The following is a 25,900-nucleotide window of genomic DNA, read 5'->3' on the forward strand; positions in this document are numbered from 1 at the left end:
TTAACTGTAAGTTGATTGGATAGAAAAGCATATTCTCACTTATAATAGTATGCATTGTTTATCATTTAATTTACAATATCATCACTATTAACAATATTAAATTCCCCTGGATGGATGCATGTAAAGTGTTCCAGTGATGCTCTCATTATAACTGTATTAGAGGAATGTGATGATGGGAGGGGGCGGGGCCAACAGTCTCCATCCGTTCATTGATAGATTTATTAGTATATAAGAGCCGATCAGATTCTCAAGGGTCACACACTCGGTCCAGTCTCACTGCTGGAGTCCCAGGACACACACAGGACACACACTCGGTCCAGTCTCACAGCTGGAGTGCCAGGACAGTCACAATGCGCGCTCTGCTCTCAGCTCTTCTTCTGCCTCTGCTTCTGCATTCATGCAGCGCTGCAGGTGAGTTCATTATCCACTGCATCATCATATTCATAATGCATTCATATTCAAGCTTATTCACTGACCTACAGGGTTTGATATGAATGTGGACATTTCATGTGACAAAGCACTGATCAGATTGAACTTAAACCTCATATTGCATTTATTAGTGTTCATTTATTTATAAGTAATGTGCATCATTTAAAGGTGAGCATGACTCCTGTGTGACATTGACATGTATAGATTTACATCCAGTTAAACAGTTTCTTACAAATCGGGTTTCTTAGTCAATTGTTTTAATGCGTAAAATAGTTCAATACCTGATATTAATATTTAACAATAATCACCTTGGTAATTTCAGTAAAGCCTCGAGCTTTTCAAAAGTACACACGCATGATGTTTTCTAACGTTTTTCATTTTATTTATTTTTAATATCCACAACTAAGAATAACCACATAATTTCATCCCAAACCAAAAATAAAGATGACCCTATTCGTTAATGCGCAAATCTTGTCTTTAGTTGTTCGGGATCGTTTAACTTTGTGTAATTCTCAGTAAATATTGAGTTGATTCAAACGCTCACCTATATGCAGACTGTCAAATGGTTATTTATACATTTAGAAAAGCCCTAGAAAAAAAAGTCCGTCATCGGAAAACATTGAATAATTCCTGCGTCCTGGCTGGTTTTGTGGAGGAAGGAGCATCTTTATTTCTGCTCGAGGACACTCGGTCTGTTCCCGATCCTCGTGTAGGAGGAGCGCGTGAAATCCAGAAGGCGTCCCGAGTGTTTGCCAGAAACTGAAACATTCACACCTGCGAATCACAGCCTTCTAGGACCATCAGAAATCTCGACTTTTTAAAGGAACATCGAAATGTGCGGCGCGTAATGAGCTTCATTACGCGCAACCCGAACTGTCATCCGGCGCCAATTGTACAGTAAGCTTCGCAAAACGCAAAGTTTTTAGTGACATGATATGTAAATTAACAATAAAGTGATAATGACAGGAGTTATGGTTCGGTTTTCAGAAGCAAAATGCTATGGTTGCCTCCCACAGACGAATGCGATTACGCGTCTATTTCCCGCCAGGTGAAAATGCGCGCTCATCGTTTGGTTAGTGAAACGTAAAAACGACGTAAAAACGAGCACCAAAAATGATGCATAAAGAATTTATTTGGAAAATGAAGTCACTGTTAAACAGAGCTTGACTAGATACCGGCAAAAGACAGAGAATAAACATGCTTTACACACGTCTCAGTGTTAGATAACCCAATTTCAAAGCAAGCCAATATTGTGAATAATCGACACAAATGCCTCTGTCTGGATTAAAGATGTTAAAACATAATCTCTTGCTTAGATGTTAGATTTCCTGCTCACTATAGGATCTAAAGACATGTTTAAACTCTGACGCTGCTGTGTATTGTGAAAGTGATTTTTCAAAAGCTTTTGACAATAAGAAGTTTGTTCTCTTCGAAATGCTAATGTGGTGTTGAAATTGAAGATTGAGTCAGTTGTGTGACTGTGTTTGTTTGTGCTTAGTGTAACATGTTGATATTGAAAAGGATGAAGTTGGTGAAGAGGAAAGATCCGACAGCATTTGACTGATATTATTTGCATAATATTCTGATATTATAAGTGTGACTTCAGTGTCCATATATACTTTCTAGGGCACATGAATGTATGCCAATAACAAGTCAAAAGGCTCAAGGTCTCCATACAAGAGCCAAAATTAGATACACGTGCTTAGAACATGCAAACGAACACTTTAATCGTCTTCATATCACCATTATTATCTTATTATCAATCACATAGTAATGTCGATTAGAGAGCCAGGACTGAAAGGTCTTCTTCACTGTTGATTCATTCATTATTGTGCTCTTGATCAACACGTGATCACAGCTTCAGTCCCTGTGGAGTAACCTGAGGTTAAGTGGACTGTAAATTACTTTTCAATAAAGCATCTCTGATAACTGAATGGCACCTTAAGTACTGCTAATGAAGCCAATATGAATATTTGCATGCGGGAATGAAGAACTGCATGAGTAGCCTCGAACATTAAGGACCAAAATAACAATAAAAAGGGAAAGAAATCAGAAATCACTATTTGCAAACAATATTTTTTATTTCAAAATACACACTCTCAGTCTAATCGTATGTTTAAAAGTTCATGAATTTCATGAATCACGTAAATGTTAGCCTATATATTTCAATTCAAAATGGCTAAACGTGCCCACGAATGTTTAGCACCGTTGTCTGTATATCATAAAACAGTTTTATGGGACAGTAGTTAAAGGGACAGTTCACCCAGCATTTTTAATTCGGTCATCATTTACTCGTCCGCAAGCTGTTCCAAACCTGTATGAATATATTTCTTCCATAGAACACAAAATAATTTATTTTAAAGAATATGGTTAATCAAACAGTTGATTCCAGTATGAAAAAAAAATATTCTAACTGTTTGATTAACCATATTTAAAATATATTATTTTGTGTTTACTGGAAGAAAGAAATTCATAAAGAATGCCAGAATTTTAATTTTTGGGTAACCTATCCCTTTAATATTTACTTTTGAGGTAAGATTTTACCTCACTCGTTCACGCTAAAACGGAGCGAATGTGAACAGTAAAGCCCCGCCTTCTTTGATTTGATTGGCCCTTCCAGTCATTCTGATTGATGAGTGCTGTTAAAAAAAAATGGAAAAGTGACTGATCTGAAATATTCTTCAAGTAGCCTCGCCTTCTGACGCATGAAGTCCACGACTGACACAAGAAATGCTTCGCAAATAAGCGAATAATAATTATAATCAGAATGACACACACACAAGGAACACACAAGGATGTTGTCTTGGTGAAAGAAGCTAGAGCAGAAAACAGTACAGACATACATATGGATAAGGCAGTAAAAAGGGAATATAACACAATAATAAAAGAAAATACAATAACAGTATACAAAAGGTACATTAATAAAAAATACCAATTCAAAACCATATGCCTTACCTAGGCCCCGCCCTCAAGGGGGTCCCCAACAGACCAGCAAAATCCCATTCATTTTCTCCGTAGATATTGATTTTCAGCCATAATGTCTAAACCATTGACCACGAGCTACGAGGTTGTGAAACGAACGTTTCTGCTCCTATAAAAGCCACAAGGTATGAAATCAACCTTGTTAATTGCGATCTTCTGGAGAAATACTACACTACCCACAATTCTAAGCAAAACACTGACGTCTCTGATTGGTCGAACTCGCGCCGCGGTTACCATGGCGACGTTTACCGCCCCCGCGAACGGTTTGTTTATACCTTTGACTTTTTGCCGTTAGGTTAAAATGTTATTGAGCAGGAAAATAATTTAAAGAGGAAATCAAACGTACATGCCAGTGGTGCTGAAAAACGAAAGATAGCCTATCGGACAACAAAAGAAAAGCTTTATTCAGTCTACCAAAAGTGACCTTTGGTCCAGCATCTGTAACCCTACCGGCGACAGCAGCGGCCGAATATAATTGTATACACGGTTAGGCTAACGTTAGTTTTAATCAAATAAGGTTGGATTATTTCTATGTTGAGCTGCCTGTTCATGAAGCTTGCACGTAATAAAATAATATACCATTGATGCAAACCAACAGGAATCCTTGCTTTGTCTGCTCTATTATGTTTATGTTTTATTTGGGTATCTGGCCACATATTAGTTATTGAAACGGGCCCCATATGCCGCCGCTGAAAAAGTATGAAACCATCACATCACGGTGAAAAATCAGCTTTATTATATCGGCCCAATTTTCTTATCAGACCTATAACGATGACATGAATGATATCGGCCAAAACTGATAGGCCTATAGGCTATCATGCATCCTTAAACTAACTGATCCGTGGCTCTGGAACCAATTAATCTTGTCTAAATCAGTTAAAATCAACACTAGTATAGCACATAGCCTACTAAAATAACTTTAAATTGAAAGAATAAGATATAGGCTACTTGTCACAAAAACTCCAAAAAACATGAAAAGTAACACTTGATTTATTCACCATATCCAGTCCTTTACAATGCTTCATTAAGTTACATCAACTTGATTTAAAAAAAAAAAGGGTTAAGGTTAGGATTACTATTTTATATATCTGTCAAAATGCATTATGAGATGATCTTAACCACAACAGAGACACGATGCTGTCTTATTATTAGGCCGTTCACTATGGTGAAGGTGTTTTGTGCAGTAAATATGAGCAAACAGAAGCCGAAACACACACATATCAAACAGCTTAACATATATTTGCCTGTACAGTAGACGTGGCAAAATGCCAGATCAGGTCAAACTCAATCTTGCTGTCTAAATAAGGAAACTCTCTTTCTGTAACTAGCCGATTTTGAAACCTTTTCCGCGTTCAGATGATATATCACACACACACACACACACCGATCGAGTGTGTGACTCACAGCAGATAATACACACGGCAGGATTAGTGTGTTGGTTTGCGTGCATGAAACCGTATTTTCTTAGCTCTGTGTTTACTCCACCACGGCTGCAGCGGGGTGTCTTTGGCTCTCGGAGACGTTACTGTGACCTACTGGGACACTTACTTTGTTTCTCGTGCGGCTCTGTAGATCAAAAGCTGTTTGTTCATTCCTATCAGCCTATTGTTCTCAATCTCCACTGACCGTATACGCTTGTGATAGCCCACACCAGTGACACCTGCACGTTTCAATCCAAGTCACCTTTATAGCACTCTATGCAGCTTCACAGTGATAAACTGGAGAATGACAGAATCAATGATGCAAACTTCATTAAGGCTCAATGCAACAGTGTGCATCAATATAGTTAATGAAATGATTCAACTAACAAACTACACTGAGTTGAAACAGCATTAACACAAGTTTTTTAGGTTGATTACTCAACAACTACTGGAACCAATTAATCTCGTCTCGCACATAGCCTACTGAAAATAACTTGCATAACATTTAAATTGAATGAATAAGATAATAACTTGTGCCGAAAAGACCAAAAAACATGAAAAAGTCAACTGCATTAAATACTCACATCTTTCCCTTTATTAACGAAATACAGCAATGCATGCTGGGAACTAGATATTCACTGCCCAGTTTTTAAAGTTATCAAGACAAAACATTAAGTTACAACAACTGGATTACAAAAAAAAAAAAAAATCAATGAATGCAAAAAATTGAAATTACAATTTTAAGTTGTAAAGAACTCATTAAAATAAGTCTTGCAACTTAAAAGGTTTAATTAAATCAATAAATTTGTATTTTCAACATGCACCCATGCACTTTTTTTTAAATAAACATTCTTAAATTAAGATTTACAATCAGGCAAAATTATGATAGATATTAAACCGGCGTTATGCTTAACACGGACAACAACAACAACAAATCCAATGAGGTCAAAAAAATAAACGTAACTATATAGAGAGAATATTTGTATTTATTATTATTTTTCTCTGTATTATTCTTGATATTTTATCACTTGTCTCAGATAATGTTCCTTTTGTTTTGTGAAAAATATAAATAAAAAGTTCTAAAAATAAATAAAAAATAAACGTAACTTAAAGGGAAAATAAGAAAGTAACATTATTATTTATTTATTATATTATTAAATATTACTTTTTTATTAAAAAATATATATATTATTATTTTTAACTTTTTATATTATATTATTCATTACTTTTTTTCTTGTCTTAAGCATAATTTCACTTAATTTTCATGCTTTTTTCAGAAAATAGGACTTGTTATCTTAGGTAATTTTGCTTGTGTTCTGGTTTTACAATCAGGCAAAATTATGATATTAAACCGGCATTATGCTTTACACAGACAACAACAACAAAATTCCAATGGGGTCAAAAAAAGAAACTTAACTTGAAGGGAAACCAAGATTATTTTTAATTAATTAATGAATTAATTATATTATTAAATATTTCTTTTTAATAAATAAATAAAAGTATATTATTATTTTTTACTTTTTATATTATTTATTACTTTTTTTCTTGTCTTAAGCATAAATTCACTTAATTTTCATGCTTTTTTTTCAGATATCTTAGGTCATTTTGCTTCTTTGTACATGTTTAAAAAAAAATGTTTAGAAAACAAGACAATAATAGAGAGGAAGAAACTCACTTTGTGCATTTATTCAACTCCTCTAAATGTGAAAGTTGAACATCAGTTTGATTCGAGCATTGAGAAATGCAATGTTTATAAGCTGAAGAGGATGCTACTGTGAAGGAAGTGACATCAACTGCATCACACAATGGGAGATGATAAACACGGCTCTGTTTTGATCACGGTCTTACGCCGATCTCCTCACATTCCTGGCTTTGTGCTCCCGACGCCTCATGTGGAGAAACTGGGATGCTTTGGCTCTCGCCGCTCGTTCACACGTCGGGTTTGTTTATCATGTGCCCGCAGAAGGAAACGCATCACAGATGAGGAGGTAGAAAGACCTGCCATTTTACTGGCACTTCCTTTACCTTGCAATCTGTGGGACCCAACGTAGAAATAACAACCCGACCCATTCGTTTCAATGCCGTGCGTGTTTTTCATAAATATTTGATTTCGGAGATAGGGTCAAAATATTTGTTCCACCACCAAGGTGGAGTCGTGCGTCTCCATTGTGAAATATTAATAAAATAATACGAAGAATGTGACCCGTGCGATGCTATGAGCAGATAGCAGAGACAGATAGAGAGATTTGTGTCTTTCCAGCTCGCAAACAATAGAAAAGCAAATCCTGTGTATCAGAAGTGATTGAATGGCAGAATAACAGCTGATGGACTGGAGACGTGGGAACAGCGAGCGAGAAAAAACAAACTAGCTAACAATCGAGGACGAGTTTAATAAACATGGAATGATAAAGTTGATTGACATGGTGACTAAAAACTAGTTTTGTGCCAAACACGTGAACTATTAAGCTTGATGAGGCCGTGCCACTGTAAAACAAATGTTGGTTTAACTTAAAAAAAAGCAAGTTACCTTGTTGCCTTAAAATTTTTAGTTTGTTGTAATTAAAATGTTAAGTTAATAAAATGAAGAAGAATGGTTTAATAAACAGAAACTAAAAATAGTGTGTTATCGTCACACATTAGTTATCGACGTTGATTTGACAAAGGATAAAAAGTTGTGATAACAAATCATGCAAATATTTGTTTACAGTGAAGCTTTGTGAAAATGATCAAAAATGCTATATTTTAAGTATAAAAATTAATACCTAAATAGGAACATAGTCGTATACTTAAAGTGCAAAAATAACATAAATAGTAAAACTGTTAAGTTATCTTAAAGAAAACAAGTACTTGCAGTAAAACCACTAAACTGAGTAAAAAAAGTACAATTTTATAAACAAAAAAAAATTGCTACAAGTATTTAACTATTAAACTATCATATCTATAAGTTTGCTTATAGTATAGTTATACTTTTACACTTAAAAGTGGGCCAATTTAGTACCAAGTATTAAAATAATACACTTACAAGTAGAGCTGTAAACGATTAATCACGATTAATTGAATCCAAAATAAAAGTTTGTGTTTACATAATATATGTGTGTGTATTGTGTATAATTATTGTGTATATATAAATACACACACATGCATGTATATATTTGAGAAATATTTGCATTTATATACTGCATATATATTTTTATATGATTTATATTATATATAAATAGAACTAATTTATATATAAATAACACATTTTTCTTAAATATATACATGCATGTGTGTGTATTTATATACAAAATAATTATACACAATACACACATATATTGTGTAAACAAACTTTTATTTTGGATTCGATTAATCGTGATTAATCGTTTACAGCCCTACTTACAAGTAAACTAGTACATTGACATTAAAATACTTAGGTATACTTAAAAAGTATACTTAAGTCCCTAATAAAATTAACTTGAAGTACACTTGTATTTTGTAAGGGTCTTTAAAGAGGTGTGGACGGCTTTATCTATACTATATTTCAGAGAGATCTCAAAAATGTCTTGAATATGATCAGATTTGCCAAGTTATCAACGTCTGCTTTCAAAACTCAATATGAACTCAAACATTTCTTGATCGGAGAAGCTTCACAATGTGTTTGATACTCTTACTGGATGACAGTAATTGACTTGTTCGTGTCTTTTTATTTCTCCCACAAGAAATTTTAGAAGAATCACTAAAATGTTAAATATATGTGACCCTGGATCACAAACCCAGTCTGGAGCCGCACGGGTATATCTGTGGCAATAGCAACTATACATTGTATGGGTCAAAATTATCCATTTTTCTTTTATGCCAAAAATCATGAGGATATTAAGATCATGTTCCATGAAGATATTTAGTAAATGTCCTACCGTAAATATATAAAACATGTATTTTTGTGAGTGAATGCAGCACAATCGTGAACATAAATGCACAACTTTAAAGGAGATTTTCTCAATGTTTACATTTTTTTGCTCCTCAGATTCCAGATTTTCAATAGTTGTGTCTCGACCAAATATTGTCCTATCCTAACAAACCACACATCAATGGAGAGATTATTTATTCAGCTTTCATGTGATATATAATCAAAATTGTGACCCATGTGACTGGTTTTGTGGTCCAGGGTCACACAAATGAGAACCAAGTGCAATTTCCAGGCAATAACATTTGGGTCATCAGTGACATTTCTCTTTAAATCCTAAAATAACAGGATCTCATTGAGAGAGAAAAGGAGATGTCGGGTCATGAAATCAAGTCACGACTGAGTAACTTCTTACAGAAGTCGCCAGATAGACTTCAAAACATCCCGTCAGTTATTTCTGCCAAGTCCGTGAAGATAGTTTTCTTATTATTAACAATTCTCATAACAGTTTAATATAATCTGTGTTCATTGTGAGCGACCGGGAGAGGTTTTCCTGTTGGACGAGACAATAGAATGAAGTCATTAGAATTAAGAACTTGTTTAATGCGCTAATAAACAAAAGTTTGGAATAATTCAGATTTTTTTTTTTATGTTTTTGAAAAAATACAGTAAAAACATTGATACTGTGAAATATTATTACAATTTAAAATAACTGTTTTCAATTTGAAAATATTTAAAATGTAATTTACTTAATTATTATTGGTGCTCAATTATTAATAATAGTTCTTATTATCAATGTTAAAAACATTTTTTTGCTCCAAATTTTTTTTGGGCTAAATTCAGGATTCTTTGATGAATTGAAAGTTAAAAAGAACATAATTTATTTGCAATAGAAGCTTTTGTAACATTATAAATGTCTATACAGTCACATCCTTGCTGAATGAAACTATTTTCATGGTTCATGGTCCACACAAATATTGAGCAGTAACACGTTTTTTCAACATTGATAATAATCATAAATGTTTCTTGATCATCAAATCCTCATATTACACTGATTTCTGAAGGATCATGTTACACTGAAGACTGGAGTAATGCTGAAAATTGAGATTTGATCACAGGAATAAATTACACTTTACTATATATATTTACATAGAAAAATTCACAATTTTACAATTTTTACTGTATTTTTAATCAAATAAATGCGCCCTTTGAACTTCTTTCAAAAATATTGTAAAAAAAAAAAGCTAAATCATTGCATCACAAATGCCCAGAGGATCAAAAGACAAATGCAAAAATATCTAAATAAAGCATTTTAATTGACTAACTAATGCTTTCTCCTCACACAGACTGGTGCTACCAGACGCAGGTCAGCTGTGAATCCCACTGTAAAGGTGAGTTGAGTTTCTGGAGAAACACCAGTCTCTTAAAGGGATAGTGCACTCAAAAATGTAAACTCTGTTAGTAATGACTCGCCCTCCTGTTGTTCAACCCCGTAAGACTCTCCTTCATCTTCTGAACACAAATGAAGATATTAGTGATTAAATCTGAGAGCGGTCTCACTCCTCCATAGGCTCCTGTTGTAATTAAAACTTGCCGGCCCAGAAAGTTAGTAAAGACACTGTTTAAAATAGTCCAGCGGCTCAACCTTAAGTTTATCAAGCGACGAGAATACTTCACGTAGTGTACCAGCGCAGCGCTTCTGGGTTGTACGGCAGAACAGAGGCTCACTATTGGCCAGCATCACACACATGACCAGCGTCAGCCAATAGTGAGCCTACGTTCTCAGAGGCCCACACAGAAGAAAATGAATAGTTGAATAAAATTGTTATTTTAGTTTTTCTTTCGCACAAAAAGTACGGTATTCTCATCGCTTGATAAACTTAAAGGGATAGTTCACTTTAAAATGAAAATTATATGATGACAGAATTTTCATTTTAAAGTGAACTATCCCTTTAAGGTTGAGCCGCTGTAGTCACTTGGACTATTTTAAACATTGTCTTTACTAACTTTCTGGGACGGCAAGTTTCAATTACAACAGAAGCCTATGGAGGAGTGAGACAGCTCTCAGATTTAATCACTAATATCTTGTGTTCTGAAGATAAACAAGAGTTTTACGGGGAACAACATGAGGAGAGTAATTACTGACAGAGTTTACATTTTTGGGTGAACTAACCCTTTAATGTGCCATTTCTAGACACGTCACTCTAAACTAAACTAAACTAAACTAAACTAAACTAAACTAAACTAAACTAAACTAAACTAAACTAAACTAAATGTAATGCAGCGTCTCTGTGTTGCTCTAAGGCCCAAACCGATGGAAAGAAGTGAACGCAGAATGTGGGAAAACCAGACAGTCGCCGATCAACATCGTGACGAAGAAAACCAAGCTGGACGAGAGACTGACGCCGTTCAAGTTCACCGGTTACCAGGAGGCATTCGAGGGCACCATGAAGAACAACGGCCACTCGGGTCAGTTAAACACGACTCGTGACCGATGAACACAACATCACTTCTGTTCAACTTCACTCAACTCATTCAGGGGTTTGGGAAGCAACCGTGCGCCACATTTTAGCATCTATATTTCGGTCATGCATCTGATTATCATTAGTTTTGGATGTGCATGCTTTATTATACCATTGTTTAAAAAACTAAACTTAAATATAATGCCAACACAGCTTTAAGGGTTAGTTCACCCAAAAATGAAAATAATGTCATTAATGACTCACCCTCATGTCGTTCTAAGCCCGTAAGACCTCCGTTCATCTTCGGGACACAGTTTAAGATATTTTAGATTTAGTCCGAGAGCTTTCTGTCCCTCCATTGAAACTGTATATACAGTATACTGGCCATGTCCAGAAAGGTAATAAACACATCATCACAGGAGTCCATGTGACATCAGTGGGTTAGTTAGAAGTTTTTGAAGCATCGAAAATACTTTTTGGTCCAAAAATAACACAAAATAAGACTTTATTCAGCATTGTATTCTCTCCCGGGTCTGTTGTCAATCCTTCACAGTTACGCTGATGGCGTAAGACGCTGATGACGTGTTATCTGGTGCGCCCGAGCTTCGTTTACAGTCTGAGGGAGACGCACGCTGTAAAAGTGTCTCATCCGCGACATGCACATTTACGCACCATTAAAAAAATGATATCCACGCAAACAATGTAGAATAGTTTGAATATAGCGTGCGTCTCCCTCAGACTGTAAACGAAGCTCGGGCGCACCAGATAACACGTCATCAGCGTCTTACGCCATCAGCGTAACTGCGGAGTCGTGAACGCAGATTCACAACAGACCCGGGAGAGAATACAATGCTGAATAAAGTCTTATTTTGTGTTATTTTTGGACCAAAAAGTATTTTCGATGCTTCAAAAACTTCTAACTAACCCACTGATGTCACATGGACTACTGTGATGATGTTTATATTACCTTTCTGGACATGGACAGTATACTGTATATACAGTTTCAATGGAGGGACAGAAAGCTCTCGGACTAAATCTAAAATATCTTAAACTGTGTCCCGAAGATGAACGGAGGTCTTACGGGCTTAGAACGACATGAGGGCGAGTCATTAATGACATTATTTTCATTTTTGGGTGAACTAACCCTTTAAAATGATTTGCTTTCTTAGCATTTTTGTCTCGTTTTTCATTTCAAATATCTAAAAATACTTTAATCAAGATGCATTCACTTGAGAAGGAAAATTACTCGTTTTCTGAAAAATTAAGCGAGTTTATATGTAAAACAAGACACTATATCTAGAGACATAATCTTGTTTTCCCTTTGAATTAAGTTTATTTTGTTAAGTCTGCACAGATATTTTATTTGTATTGTTGTTGTTTTCAACGACTTACTATCTTAACTAATTTTTCTTCTCAAGTAAATGTATTGTGATTTACGAATGTTTAGATATTTGACTGGAAAACAAAAACACTGAGAAAGAGTTTTTTTTTTTTTGCAGTAAACATACATGTTTATTTTGTATTTAAAGTAAAAAAAAAACTCAGATATGTATTAGTCAAAGTTACTTTTAAAAGTAAGCGTTACATTATTGCGTTACTCCCTAAAAAAGTAACTAATTCCGCTACTTTTTAAAGAAAGTAATATGTTACGTTACTTTTTCTCACCTGGACTTAATTGGCTAGCTTGTTTGTTTTTTTAATAACAAAAAAAAGTTCTGTTTTTGGAAGAATGTGATGCAGGAGAAGAAAGGAGATATTTTGTTGTAAATTTAAGAGTAATGCATTACCTTACTCGCTATTAGGCCTACTTGAAAAAGCAATCCGATTATATTACTCACGTTACTTGTAGGCCTAATGCAACACTGTATATTATTTTTGCTGTTTACATGCATGCAACAAGATTCAATCTGTGCTCGTGCAATACAAATAGAACTGTAAATGTTGTAATCTAATAGCAATATCTGTTTCTTTCTTTCAGCAGAAATGTGTAATATTTTCTATTTCATAGCAAATACTCACAGCTCAAACCCTCTCGCAGTCGCAGTATTAACTTACTGTGTTTTCCACCTCAGTTCAGGTCAGCATTCCCGTCAAAGCCACCGTGTCTGGAGGAAACCTGCGAGAGACGTACAAGGCTGTGCAGTTTCACCTTCACTGGGGTGTCGAAGGAGGACCGGGCTCTGAACACACCGTCGATGGAGAGCAGTATCCTATGGAGGTGCGACATACTGTGGCCATTAATAAATCCCAAATAAACTTCGGTTTTTAGCGTACACAACAAGCTCCGCGTACAGTGAGCGTGACGCAAATGTATTAAAGGCTAGTATGCGTATGCGCGCCGCCTGATTTTTGCGCATTGCATTTGTTTTGCATCAGTTGTTCCATAAGGTGCCAACAAAAAAATATATATATTTCTTTAGCCAATAAAAATCTAAAATCTATAACCTTTAAAACACTGATGGTGGTAACACACACCACTAAAATAAGGCAATTAACAATCCGTTCGCAAAGACCCGCCCCCCTTAGTTACTGTCGCTATGCCCGACAAGCTACGTCGCTCTCACACACACACACACACATGTTCTCACGCAGTGGAAAACACATCGCGGAGCAGAGAGGATACTGACAGACAGGACAGACCAGGTTACTTTTCGGTTACTTTTGATATTAAACAAAGTCTCACCTTTCAAATTTGGTCATTTTTAAAAAGAAATGTAAACAATAAATACCGTTTTGTGGCTCTTTAATGTGTGTGACAGATCGCTGTGTCGCCTCAGTTAAAGCTGCTCGTGAACCGATCATCTCTTCCTTCTAGTTCATTTATAGCATCAAATAAACATGAATGAACATCAGAAGGAATGTTGTTTTAACCGCGGAAAGACGTCAGTACACTCCGCTTCTCAAGCTCAAATCCTCCCATGTTAATCTACTAACTCTCCTGACTGCTTTGTCCGACAAAATGGCGGATGGCGAAGTATGATTGGTCAGATCACCTGTCAATCAAGCTCCCTGCGAAGGGTCAATTAACAACACAAAACCCTAATGGACATAACTGATGAGAAAAACTAAGAAGCAACATTTATTTCAGTGAAAAGCCCATCCTTTGTGAGAGGCCACTGTTTCTTGGCATGTCAATTTAATTTTTTTTAAAACAGTAAATTAGATGATTTTGTTTCCCCCCCCCCCAAAAAAAATGTAAATTTAACAGTATTTTACTGGCACGTCCCATTAGATCTAATACAGCGTTTCGTTGTATACAATAGGGTAATGTACTGCTAACCAACTAAAGAGGTTTTTATCCATAGGATTTTTAGGGAACATTTAGGCTACACGACAACAATGTAGGCTATAAAAAAAAACAGAAAAGTTTTTTTCCTTTGCCTTTTTTGCGAAGAGGCAACAACATTAAAAAGTATAACGCATAAAAAGTTTTTCATTTTTTATTGAAAAGCGGTGTGGTGTAAACGGCCCCATAGCCTTTTATTAATTCGTTCCCCGCTATAGGGTATATGTCGAACGTCGCATGACAAAACCGGAAACCTGGTCTCATCGCATCCGCTTGTCATAGAAAGTGTTAACAGCCGAATTTTAAGGTAATCAGCTAACCTACCTATCTCACTTTGTTATTGGCGTTTTATTCTATTTAAATATCTTAACGTTAGTGTGAAGATTTTTATTTTTTTTACTTTTAAATATCGATCTTCACATGCGAGTGACATTGGTTATGATCATCTTTGCTCGCTCCTTTTAAGTTATCTTGAGTAAAACAGTAAAAAAATGCATGAAGCACATACAAAAGACCTGAACCGGAAGCGATGCGTTCTGTTTTCCGGTTTCGTAATGCGACGTTCGACATATACCCTGTCGACGGAATTTTATGCTTTCCGTGTTTTCACTGTTTAACAGTAGGGGGCGCTACACAACTTCTGGAAGAGTGAAAAAAATAAAACGGGTGAAAAAAGAGCAGAAACGAGCAATAAAAGCACTGCTTATGCACGTTGTAGTCTTTGAAATAAAAAAAAATGCTCAGCTTTATGTTCAAAAAGTTGCTCTTTTATGAATCTTATACCCACATTCCAGTGTTGATTTAAAAAAAATGCACAAAGCTCAAATAAAATGGTTATTTTGGTTTAAAAGCAGATGCTCTTTTCTTTTTTTGTAATATATTCCATGTTCAGATATTCATACAACAAAATATTCTGGGAGACATTACATTTTTGCGCAAATTGGCAGTGTCTGGCAACCTTTTTTTTTTTACGCTGACGGGGAAAAGTTCAAACGGAAAACTTTTTAATGCAAACATTTGAAAACGGGTTTCAAAATGCAAGTTTTTTAAAACTATACTGTTAACAAAAAGGTGAATTTGTGAAAACGGTGACGCCATGCGCATCACGTGTTCAGACTATAGGTGTTCAAAATGACAGCGCCATCTACTGGCCTGGCATGAACAATACAGCGCTTTTAGTTCTTTTTGCAGATCCGTGTGAACAGCGCAAAAAACAGAGGAAAAACTTTTTCATTTTTAGTACATCGTCATGTAAACGTATCCTAAATTGTTCAAATTACGATACATTTTTACAGTGATTAATTATTTATTCTCTCACCAGCTGCACATTGTGCACATGAAAGACAGATACGACAGACTTGAAAATGCACTCAAAGATCCTTCCGGAGTCGCCGTGTTGGGATTCTTCTACGAGGTTTGATACGCATGTGCTTTCAAATGCAGAGTTTGTCAAGTTTGCTAAGAGAATTAGAAATGATTTTGAATTTATATTTATATCTATCCGGCAGGAGTCAAGCAGCTCAAACAAAAAGTACGACCTCTTCACAACTGCCCTGCGCAGCGTCCAGAACACAAGTAAGACCACGACTGAAAAACACAATAAGTCAAATTTACTGTGTGTGTGTGTGTGTGGTAAAAGGACACGAGCTCTTGAAGCTCCGCCCCCTGTGCCGGGAGCAGCAGCTCATTTGCATTTAAAGGGACAGACACAAAAACTGTGTGTTTTTGCTCACCCTCAAAAAGTGACGATATTAACATGCGATATAAAAATATCTGTGGGGTATTTTGAGCTAAAACTTCACATACACACTCTGGGGACATCAGAGACTTATTTTACATCTTGTGAAAAGGGCATTACACCACCCCTTTAAAAGTGAGTAATCTGCTCAATGTTCAACTAGTTTTTCGGTGTGTCGGTTTAATGTTCAGAATCTCAGTCAGTTATTAGTAGTTTGACTTCCACTGTGACGCTTTCAAAACATTGATCTGTTTGTTTGAGACAATTATGACTCAACCAATGACGTCAGTTTAAGGGACAATATAAGTATTGTAAATGATTGTTATCTTTATTTTTCATTATATAGTTTCGTTTGATGCTGTTAGTGGCACAGGGACTACACACTTCACCTCCAGATCAACAGTTGTCCATCAATTATTTTATTTTTTTAATTCATTAATATGTAATACCTAGAAGAAAAAACATCTTGCTATCTACATGGAAACTTTCCGCATACAGTCGTGGTCAGAATTATTGGCACTCTTGGTTAATATGACCAAAGAAGGCTGTGAAAATTAACCTATCCAGTCATGACTTCTTGTTTCACGGGAGTTTAAATATGAGGAAACTCAAAGACAAAATTATCTTAATCATCCATCACAATGAGTAAAGCACTGTAAAAAAATATTTTCAGTATTTGTAATCACAACTTTGTATCTTTTGTCAAATCTACTTAGATAATTAATGTAGTTCAGATAACATCATATTTTGAGTTTCTATTGATTAAACCGATCTCCTTCATTGCATTAACTCAATTGTTTAATTTCAATGAACTCAAATTTTTAAGGCAACCACGTAACTTTATTTTTTAAGTTAAACCAACAATAATTGTTTTACATTGAATATAGTTCTGATGTGCAGAAAATGATTGTTGAGCTTCACAAAATAGAAAGTGACTGTAAGTAAATAGCTAAAGCATTGAAAATTAACATTTCCACCATCAGGGCAATAATTAAGAAGTTCTAAGATTGAAATCTAACTATTCAATTAAATTCAATTTCAAATGTATGTGTATAGCGCTTTTCACAATACATATTGTTTCAAAGCAGCTTTACAGAAAATGCATTTCAGAAAGTAACATAGAAAAATACAGTTAGTTAATCATGTATTAATTTAGGGCATAACATATCGCCGGCGTTGGGTCGTCTCTTCACAGGCTTTGGGGCGATGGACAGATGGAGAATTGCAGAAATTAGTTGAGTCTTGGGGTCAGAAAACCTCATAAAAATATATCAAACCGCACCTACAACACCACATGTTGTTTAGGAGAGTTTCAAGAAAAATCATTTGCTTTCATCCACAAACAAACTCCAGCATATTCAGTTGTCAGACACGACTGGACCTTCAAGACTGGGTTTTATGGTCAGATGAAAAAAAATTTTTTTTAAAAAAAGCTTATTGGCAGAAAACACTCAAGATGGGTGTGGTTTGAACAGGGATAAAGACCCTGCCCAAAAAAAAAAAAAAAAATTGTCCTAGTCCACTTAGCATTCACATTGATATTTTAACACCAAACCTAAATCACATAGTAGTCCAGTCATTTTATGAAAAAAGTTAGGACAAATTGCAACCGAAGCAAACTCGACTGATTTTGTATCCTCAATATGTCCTGAGTAAGATGTCAACAAGAGTCACCTGGCTATACCCAATGTTTAGATATGTTGTGGTATTTATGCAAATTATAGCACATACATAATTAGATTATGTACCGTTTGTCCATGTTAATAAACAATTTAAAAAAAAAGTTTTTGCTTGTCTTGATGTAAGTAATCAACTCTGGAGTGCTTGAGTCTGTCCTTTTTATTGTCGCAGCTTGTGACATCATGTCCTGTTTTTGGTTTATTTACATGTCTTTGGTTTTTGTTGCGTTCATATTTTATTTGATTCGCACCAGAGTTTGTTTAGAATTGGATCGAGATTCGAGATCCATCTGTTCAGCGTCTCGTTCCGCTTGTTTGGTGGCTCAGAAGGCAGCGTTCACATTTATTCAAATGAACCGCATTACATGAGCAATCGCTCACCAGAGTTCGCTTTAATCCAACCAAACATGCAAAGTGTGAACACAACCCTTAAAGTACCCCATGCCCACAGTTAAATATACCCTGGACCACAGAACCAGTCTGGAGCCGCACGGGTATATCTGTGGCAATAGCCAACTATACATTGTATGGGTCAAAATTATCCATTTTTCTTTTATGCCAAAAATCATTAGGATATTAAGATCATGTTCCATGAAGATATTTAGTAAATGTCCTACCGTAAATATATAAAACATGTATTTTTGTGAGTGAATGCAGCACAATCGTGAACATAAATGCACAACTTTAAAGGAGATTTTCTCAATGTTTACATTTTTTTGCTCCTCAGATTTCAGATTTTCAATAGTTGTATCTCGACCAAATATTGTCCTATCATAACAAACCACACATCAATGGAAAGCTTATTTATTCAGCTTTCATGTGATGTATAAATCTCAATTTACCCATGTGACTCAATTTGTGGTCCAGGGTCACATTTAATGTTGTGGGCCTATTTTTCTGCTGGAGGTCCTGGACTTGTTATATAAATACATGGCATCATGGATTCTAGCAAATACCAACATCTAAAACTTTACAGCCTCTGCTAGAAATGCTATAATAGGCCGTGGTTGGATCTTCCATCAGGACAATGATCCAAAACAAACATCAAAATCAACACAACAGTCCCCAAACCTGAACCCTATAGAAAACCAAAAAGGAGAGAGTATCAACATGGACTTGGGAATCTGCAGGATCCGGAGAGATTGTCTATCGAGGAATGATGACTGATCTCCAAACTCATCGGGCATTATAGAAGATTAATCACAGCTGTTATCTTGGCAAAAGGAAGTAGCAAAAAAGTTTTGAAAAAAGGGTGCCATTAATTGTGGCAAATGTATTTCATAATGAGATTTTCCCCAATTTCAATTGTTATACTTCAATGAAAGGTTCGATTTTTTAAATAAAAGGACACAAGGATTTACAATGCGGATTTATTTTCACAGGCTTCTTTAATCATATTTACCACAGGTGCCAATCATTCTGACCAGGACTGTATATTTTGCATTGTTTTCATGGATAGCAAATCATAATGACTACAGACTAAAGAGTGTCAGTGTAATGATCGACGTTTGATCTAAAGATGCGTTTTTAAAAAATTACGCCACCAAAACACAGCACAGCGGTTAACCCTTAGGGGTCTACGGTGTTTTTGGGGTCCTTGAGATGTTCTGACATGCCCTGACATTTGTGCTTTTTTCAGTTGCTTATACACATATTAATGGCAAAGGTGTAATTACACTCTATTTAGCACAAACAGGGCTAACATAATATGTGAGCAACATGTATGTAATGTAATGTTTATGTATGATTATTGAAAAAACAAAAAATTAAAGTTTCTGAAATAAGGCCACAAAACACATACTAAATATGTGTCCACAATACTTTTGACTAATGGATGTTGTCGCCTAGAGTTTTTGCTTGATGTGATGTGAAAATCATCCTGCCTATTCGAATAAAACAATACATTGATTTTAATTTTGTAAGACACTTTTTGTTTGGAAAGGCAATATGCGTGTGGACGTGAATGATCATGAATAATGCTGAGATTCACAGACGTCTGTCTAGTGTGTGTTTACATTGAAAAACAATGGAAAAGTAGGAATGCAAAACGGTGTTCTGTGTGAATGAACAGCCTCAAAATTGAACTCGCTCTGAATAACTCTTTGTGATTTGAACAGATGGAAACGCGACTCTTCGTAAGATCTCTCTGAACCAGCTCATTCTGTCTGAAGGGAACATGACCAACTATTACCGGTACGACGGGTCGCTGACCACACCGGGCTGCACCGAGGCTGTGGTGTGGACAGTGTTTGAAAACCCCATCCCCCTCGACAGAGAACAGGTACGACAGGTGCACATGCTATCGGGAATATTGAGTTGCCTAGCTTTAAAAACTCAAGTTGTACAATTTATTTAAAGGATAATTCCGGTATTTAACACCTTGAGTCTATATTGTAGTTTGTTTTGGATGAACAAGAGTGGTGGACAACATTTTTTTGACAATGGTTCCTCTCTCGAGTTTTTGACTATAAAAGAATTGGCCATGGACCCATTTAACATTGGAGTCAATGGGTATGTCCGAAAATGTCATTAAAACAACCTTTAACATTATTTTTCAAAACTGTTAAACTCACCGAGTGGTTAGTGATGTTAGTTGATGTTCCAGAAACAAAAAGTGTTGCGAAATACAGTTTCTGTCGTGTTTTATTCGTCATTTTGTAAAATCCCATTGTTGAAAAAATAGTTCCACTATAGCAAAATAAACGGATTGGAATCATATATTGCGACGATATATTGTTTATAATCATCAACTAACATCACTAACCACTCGGTGAGTTTAACAGTTTTGTAAACGAACATTATTGGCTGTTTTAATGACATTTTCGGACATGCACATTGACTCTAATGTTAAATGGGTCCATGGCCAATTCTTTTATAGTCAAAAACTCGAGAGAGGAACCATTGTCAAAAAAATGTTGTCCACCACTCTTGTTCATCCAAAACAAACTACAATATAGACTCAAGGTGTTAAATACCGGAATTATCCTTTAACAATTATTTAAATGAAATATTTAAACATCCGTTTGATTATTATCTTCTGGCCTTCTTTTTCTGTTAATTGCAATTAAATTATGATCACTAAAGCCAACACAAATTTAGATTGCTTTTGAACACAAATCTGTTGCATTAGTCAAAAGTAAATCTATGCATGTTTCCGTTTTTGTCCCATCAGCATTATACAAAATTCTTGTTGGCCTTGTGACCACTTGTGACAAATTGCAAGTATCGGCTATAGTTTGAAACTTATTTTTCAATGAGCAATTATTCAAACTCCAATCAATATTTAGGTCACCTAAAAAAACAAAAAATGTATTTGTTAACATTAGTTAATGCACTGTGAACTAACAATGAACAGCTGTATTTTTATTAACTAACATTAACAAAGATTAATAAATACATGTAACAAATGTATTGCTCATTTTTAGTTCAATACATTAACTAATGTTAACAAATTAGAACTTATTGTAAAGTGTTACCCAAATATCTATATTTATATAGTTTTCCCTCACTTACAGTCCTGTATTTACATATACACAACAGGTTTGGAATAAGATTTTTTTAATGTTTTTGAAAGAAATCTCTTCTGCTCACCATTTATTTGATTAAAAAATACAGTGCAAATTGTGAAATATTATTACAGTTTAAAATAAGTATAAGTGTTTTCTATGTGAATATCTAGTAAAGTGTAATTTATTCCTGTGATCAAAGCTGAATTTTCAGCATCATTACTCCAGTCTTCAGTGTCACATGATCCTTCAGAAATCAGTATAATATGATGACCTGATGCTCGAGAAACATTTCTGATTATTATTAATATTAAAAACAGTTTTGCTGCTTCATATTTTTGAGGAAACCATGGGTTTTTTTAACTTTTTGGATTCTTTGATGAATAGAAAGGTCAAGATAACAGCATTTTGTAACAGTATAAACTTATTTATGTTGTTTTTGAGCAATTTAATGAATAAAAGCATCAATTTAATATATTTTTTCAAACTCCAAACCTTTGAATGGTGGTTGGTATCCACAAAAATATGAAGCAGCAGAATATTACTGTTTTTACTGTATTTATGATCAAATCAATGAGAGGCTTTTCAAAAACATAAAAAAAATCTAGATCATTCCAAACTATTGACAGGTGGAGTATAAATAAATATCATATCGTATGTATTTTACAAAGCAGAAATAGTATTTTACCGAAACTTCAGAATCTGCAGAAAGTCTTTTTTGATTCCAACTTGAATTTTGCAAAACAAGTTAATGCTCTGGTGAAAATGAGTTTCTATTACTTAATATTAATAAGTTAAAGCCTATGCCCTCATCTAGAGATCTGGAGACGATCTTCCATGCTTTTAAATCATCCAGACTGGACTATTGTAATGTTGTGTATCGATTGACGGGTTTAAGAAAGAAGGACAGAATCACTCCCGATTTTAACATCCCTTTAATGGTTACCCATCAGTTATCAGATCTACTTCAATGTCTTATTAATCATTGTTTTGTTTTAACTGATCTCGCTCCCTCTTATCTGTCAGATCTTGTTATTCTGCACCAGAATCTGAGATCAGACGATAACATGTTGCTTCAGGTGCTGAAAAGCCGATCGTGTCTAGATTATGGAATAACTTACATCCAGTTATTCTTAAACACGTCATGTGTGACCCTGGACCACAAAACCAGTCTCATGGGTCTTTTTTTTATTTATTGAGATTTATACATAATCTGAAAGCTGAATAAATAATCTCTCCATTGATGTGTGGTTTGTTAGGATAGGACAATATTTGGTCGAGACACAACTATTGAAAATCTGGAATCTGAGGAGCAAAAAAATGTAAACATTGAGAAAATCTCCTTTAAAGTTGTGCATTTATGTTCACGATTGTGCTGCATTCACTCACACAAATACATGTTTTATATATTTACGGTAGGACATTTACTAAATATCTTCATGGAACATGATCTTAACATCCTAATGATTTTTGGCATAAAAGAACAATGGATTACGGAAGCGTATTGCATTCACTTGAGACAAAAAAAATTGACTCTGTTTTTCTGAATTAACGAGTTAATTATCTCAGAATTACGAGATAATGTTTCATGAATAAAAAGTTTTTGCTCTGTTTTTTTTTAATTAATGACTTAATTATTTAATAAATTTTTTCTGAATTAATACATTTTATTTCAAGAAAAAATTCTCATAATTTTGAGATAATTAAGTCATTAATTCAGAAAAACAGAGCAAAAACTTTTTATTCATGAAACATTATCTCGTAATTCTGAGATAATTAACTCGTTAATTCAGAAAAAAAATGTTTTCCCTGAAGTGAATGCAATACGCTTCCGTAATGGATAATTTTGACCCATACAATGTATAGTTGGCTATTGCCACAGATATACCCGTGCGGCTCCAGACTGGGTTTGTGAACATAAATGCACAACTTTAAAGGCGATTTTCGCAATGTTTAGATTTTTTTGCACACTCAGATTCCAGATTTTCAAATAGTTGTATGTATTGTAAATATGTATAAATCTCAATTTTAAAAAATTGACCCATGAGACTGGTTTTGTGGTCCAGGGTCACAAATGAGACCTTGTATCGTGTTACAGAAATATATATTAAAAAAATGACAATCACAAAGTGACTAAACCTTAAAATAAAATTCAGAAGTGAGAAGTAGGAAATGTATGATTTAAAGGGCCAGTTCACCCTAATAACTGAACATGGTTTTAAACATGACTGTCTTTCTTCATACAGCTTCTGGCGTTTTCCGCCCTGAAGTTTCATGATGGGAAGCCAATGGTGGAAACCTTCAGACCCGTTCAGCCTCGTAACGGCCGTGTGGTGTATCGGTCCAGTGGACCAGCGTTCACGGTCAGCGTCGTTCTTCTCTTGGCCTCCATCAGCACAGCGCTCGGCCTGTCCCGTCTCGACTAGAGATGACCGACCCGTTCCCCGCACAACTAACACAATGAGCTCTCATCCAACCAACGGACCAACAGGATCAAATCGCACACGCTGCCGACTGAACAAAACCACCAACAAGCCACTTCTCCAGGAGTATTTAGTGTAGAAACGATGGACTGCATGAGTAGAGTGACCATTAGACGTTTGCTCATAGCTATCAATAGAGCTGGACTAAAGCCTCGGATCCTCTGTGAAGGTCTGACGCGGAATAAATGCATGACCTTTATCTATTATAGACATCTGCCAAGACACATGCATATGCACACGTACACACACACACACACACACACGCACACACACGCGGCTATATTTATAATGCTGGAAGGCTTTGATGTGACATGCTGGAGATGTGCATTACAAATACACACAACGATGATCAGCACTTTTCAAATGAATGATGCAGAGGTCAAGGGTGAAAGGTCACAGAGCCTCGAGAATAGAGCAGACAAAGCATATACACAACTTTACATTTACTTGGATTGAATTTACACGTTTTTACACTCGAGTTTAAAAGAATCAAACAAATCCTAGGACTAATATATATATATTGTTTAAATAATGTGTGTACACTCTAAAAAATGCTGGGTTGTTTTAACCCAATTTTGGGTCAAATATGGACAAACCCAAACGTTGGATCAAAAATGCAATAAAAAAAATGTAACCCAAAGGCTGGGTTTGGCCATATTTGACCCAAAATTGGGTTAAAACAACCCAGCATTTTTTAGAGTGTGTGTATGGTGAAACTCGAAAAATATGAATATGGTGCAAAAGTTCATTTATTTCAGTAATTCAACTTAAAAGGTGAAACTAATATATTATATAGACTCATTACATGCAAAGTGAGATATTTCAAGCCTTTATTTGTTATAATTGTGATGATTATGGCTTAGTTTATGAAAACCCCAAATTCAAAATTAGAATATTGTGAAAAGGTTTTCATAAGCTGTAAGCCATAATCATCAAAATTATAACAAATAAAGTCTTGAAATATCTCACTTTGCATGTAATGAGTCTATATAATATATTAGTTTCACCTTTTAAGTTGCACATTTTTCAAGTTTCACCTGTATGTATATATATATATATACACACAACAAGTTACATTACTCCATATAGATATATTTATACACAATTTATTATATCATGATATATATCTTAAATTGTGCATATATATACACATATGACTTTGTTTTCTTTTAAAGGATCAGTGTTTGTTTGGAGCGTTTACATGTAAAATTATATTTTACCTTTCAGACCCCTAAAAATGAAGTGTGAAAACACCCCAAAGTCACTTTTAAAAAAGGAACCAAGTGCTTTGGCATTTCTAAGTTTAACCCAGACATGCATTGCCTCACAGAGACATAGAAAAGATATAGGTCAGCGAGAACGTTATCTGTGAGAAGAGGTCGTTTTAAAATGAACTAGAATGTACAACACAATTTCACAACACACACATCTCGGCATGACATTTACACACACATTTGGACGTCGAAAGTCATGCATCTTGCGCACAAACTTAGTATGCCGTATATCACACTGATTCTGCTCCAGTCTGTTGTTGTGAGGACACATGATTTGTGTTTTTAAAATGTGAGGATGTTTAAAATGTGACGTATTGATGCTGAAGATGAATATGAAGAACATATAATGTTAGTAGTATTTTGCCATAAAGACTTTTCAGACTGTATAAGCAGGGATACGTGCAACTACTCATGATCTACCTTATGTTTATGTGTAACTTTTTTTTCTACATTATGTATGTATGTATGTATGATTATCTGTATTTGCATCATTGCTGAAAGTGAATGAATCTGGACACTGGAATCAATGATCGCTGTCTCCTATGTGCATATTGATCGTTTATTCTTCATTAAATGTTGGTTTTGTCAACGTGTCAGAATGCACTGATGATATTATGATGATGTAACTGCTGTATGATGTAGAGAATGCATTCCATTATAATAAAAAAATGTCTGCATTTCATTTTTAAATCGGTCTCGTGAATTTTTTTTTTTTCAGATAAATTAAAGGAATATTCCAAGTAATGAAATAAAAGTC

The 25,900-nt window shown here is 35.0% G+C and overlaps 1 protein-coding gene across 2 annotated transcripts; it reads left to right on the forward strand.

The window, feature by feature from the left end:
* The first annotated feature begins 214 nt into the window (after positions 1 to 214).
* On the forward strand, positions 215 to 25,831 carry ca4a (carbonic anhydrase IV a). Of its 2 annotated transcripts, XR_013796884.1 has the most exons (9): positions 233 to 411; positions 10,062 to 10,106; positions 11,020 to 11,184; positions 13,250 to 13,395; positions 15,785 to 15,877; positions 15,972 to 16,038; positions 19,998 to 20,161; positions 23,633 to 24,626; positions 24,871 to 25,830. XR_013796884.1 is itself a non-coding variant. In XM_079607216.1 (8 exons), exons 1-8 carry the CDS (start codon positions 351 to 353, stop codon positions 23,810 to 23,812), a joined length of 921 nt encoding a protein of 306 aa, XP_079463342.1. In that variant the 5' UTR covers positions 215 to 350; the 3' UTR covers positions 23,813 to 25,831. The 2 variants fall into 2 exon arrangements, 1 of the variants encoding a protein (XP_079463342.1); XM_079607216.1 differs by having other exon boundaries at positions 215 to 411; positions 23,633 to 25,831.
* Positions 25,832 to 25,900: the final 69 nt, after the last annotated feature.

This window comes from Phoxinus phoxinus, assembly GCF_949152265.1.
Source record: "Phoxinus phoxinus genome assembly, chromosome: 3".
In the NCBI taxonomy this organism is placed as follows: Eukaryota; Metazoa; Chordata; class Actinopteri; order Cypriniformes; family Leuciscidae; genus Phoxinus; species Phoxinus phoxinus.

What these genes read in the sequence shown, in the direction of transcription:
- ca4a (XM_079607216.1), top strand. Translation starts at nt 351, where the DNA reads ATGCGCGCTCTGCTCTCAGCTCTTCTTCTGCCTCTGCTTCTGCATTCA. An exon ending in GAGAGCAGTATCCTATGGAG is followed by an intron (nt 13,396 to 15,784) that starts GTGCGACATACT and finishes TTCTCTCACCAG; the next exon opens with CTGCACATTGTGCACATGAA. An exon ending in TCCCCCTCGACAGAGAACAG is followed by an intron (nt 20,162 to 23,632) that starts GTACGACAGGTG and finishes TTCTTCATACAG; the next exon opens with CTTCTGGCGTTTTCCGCCCT.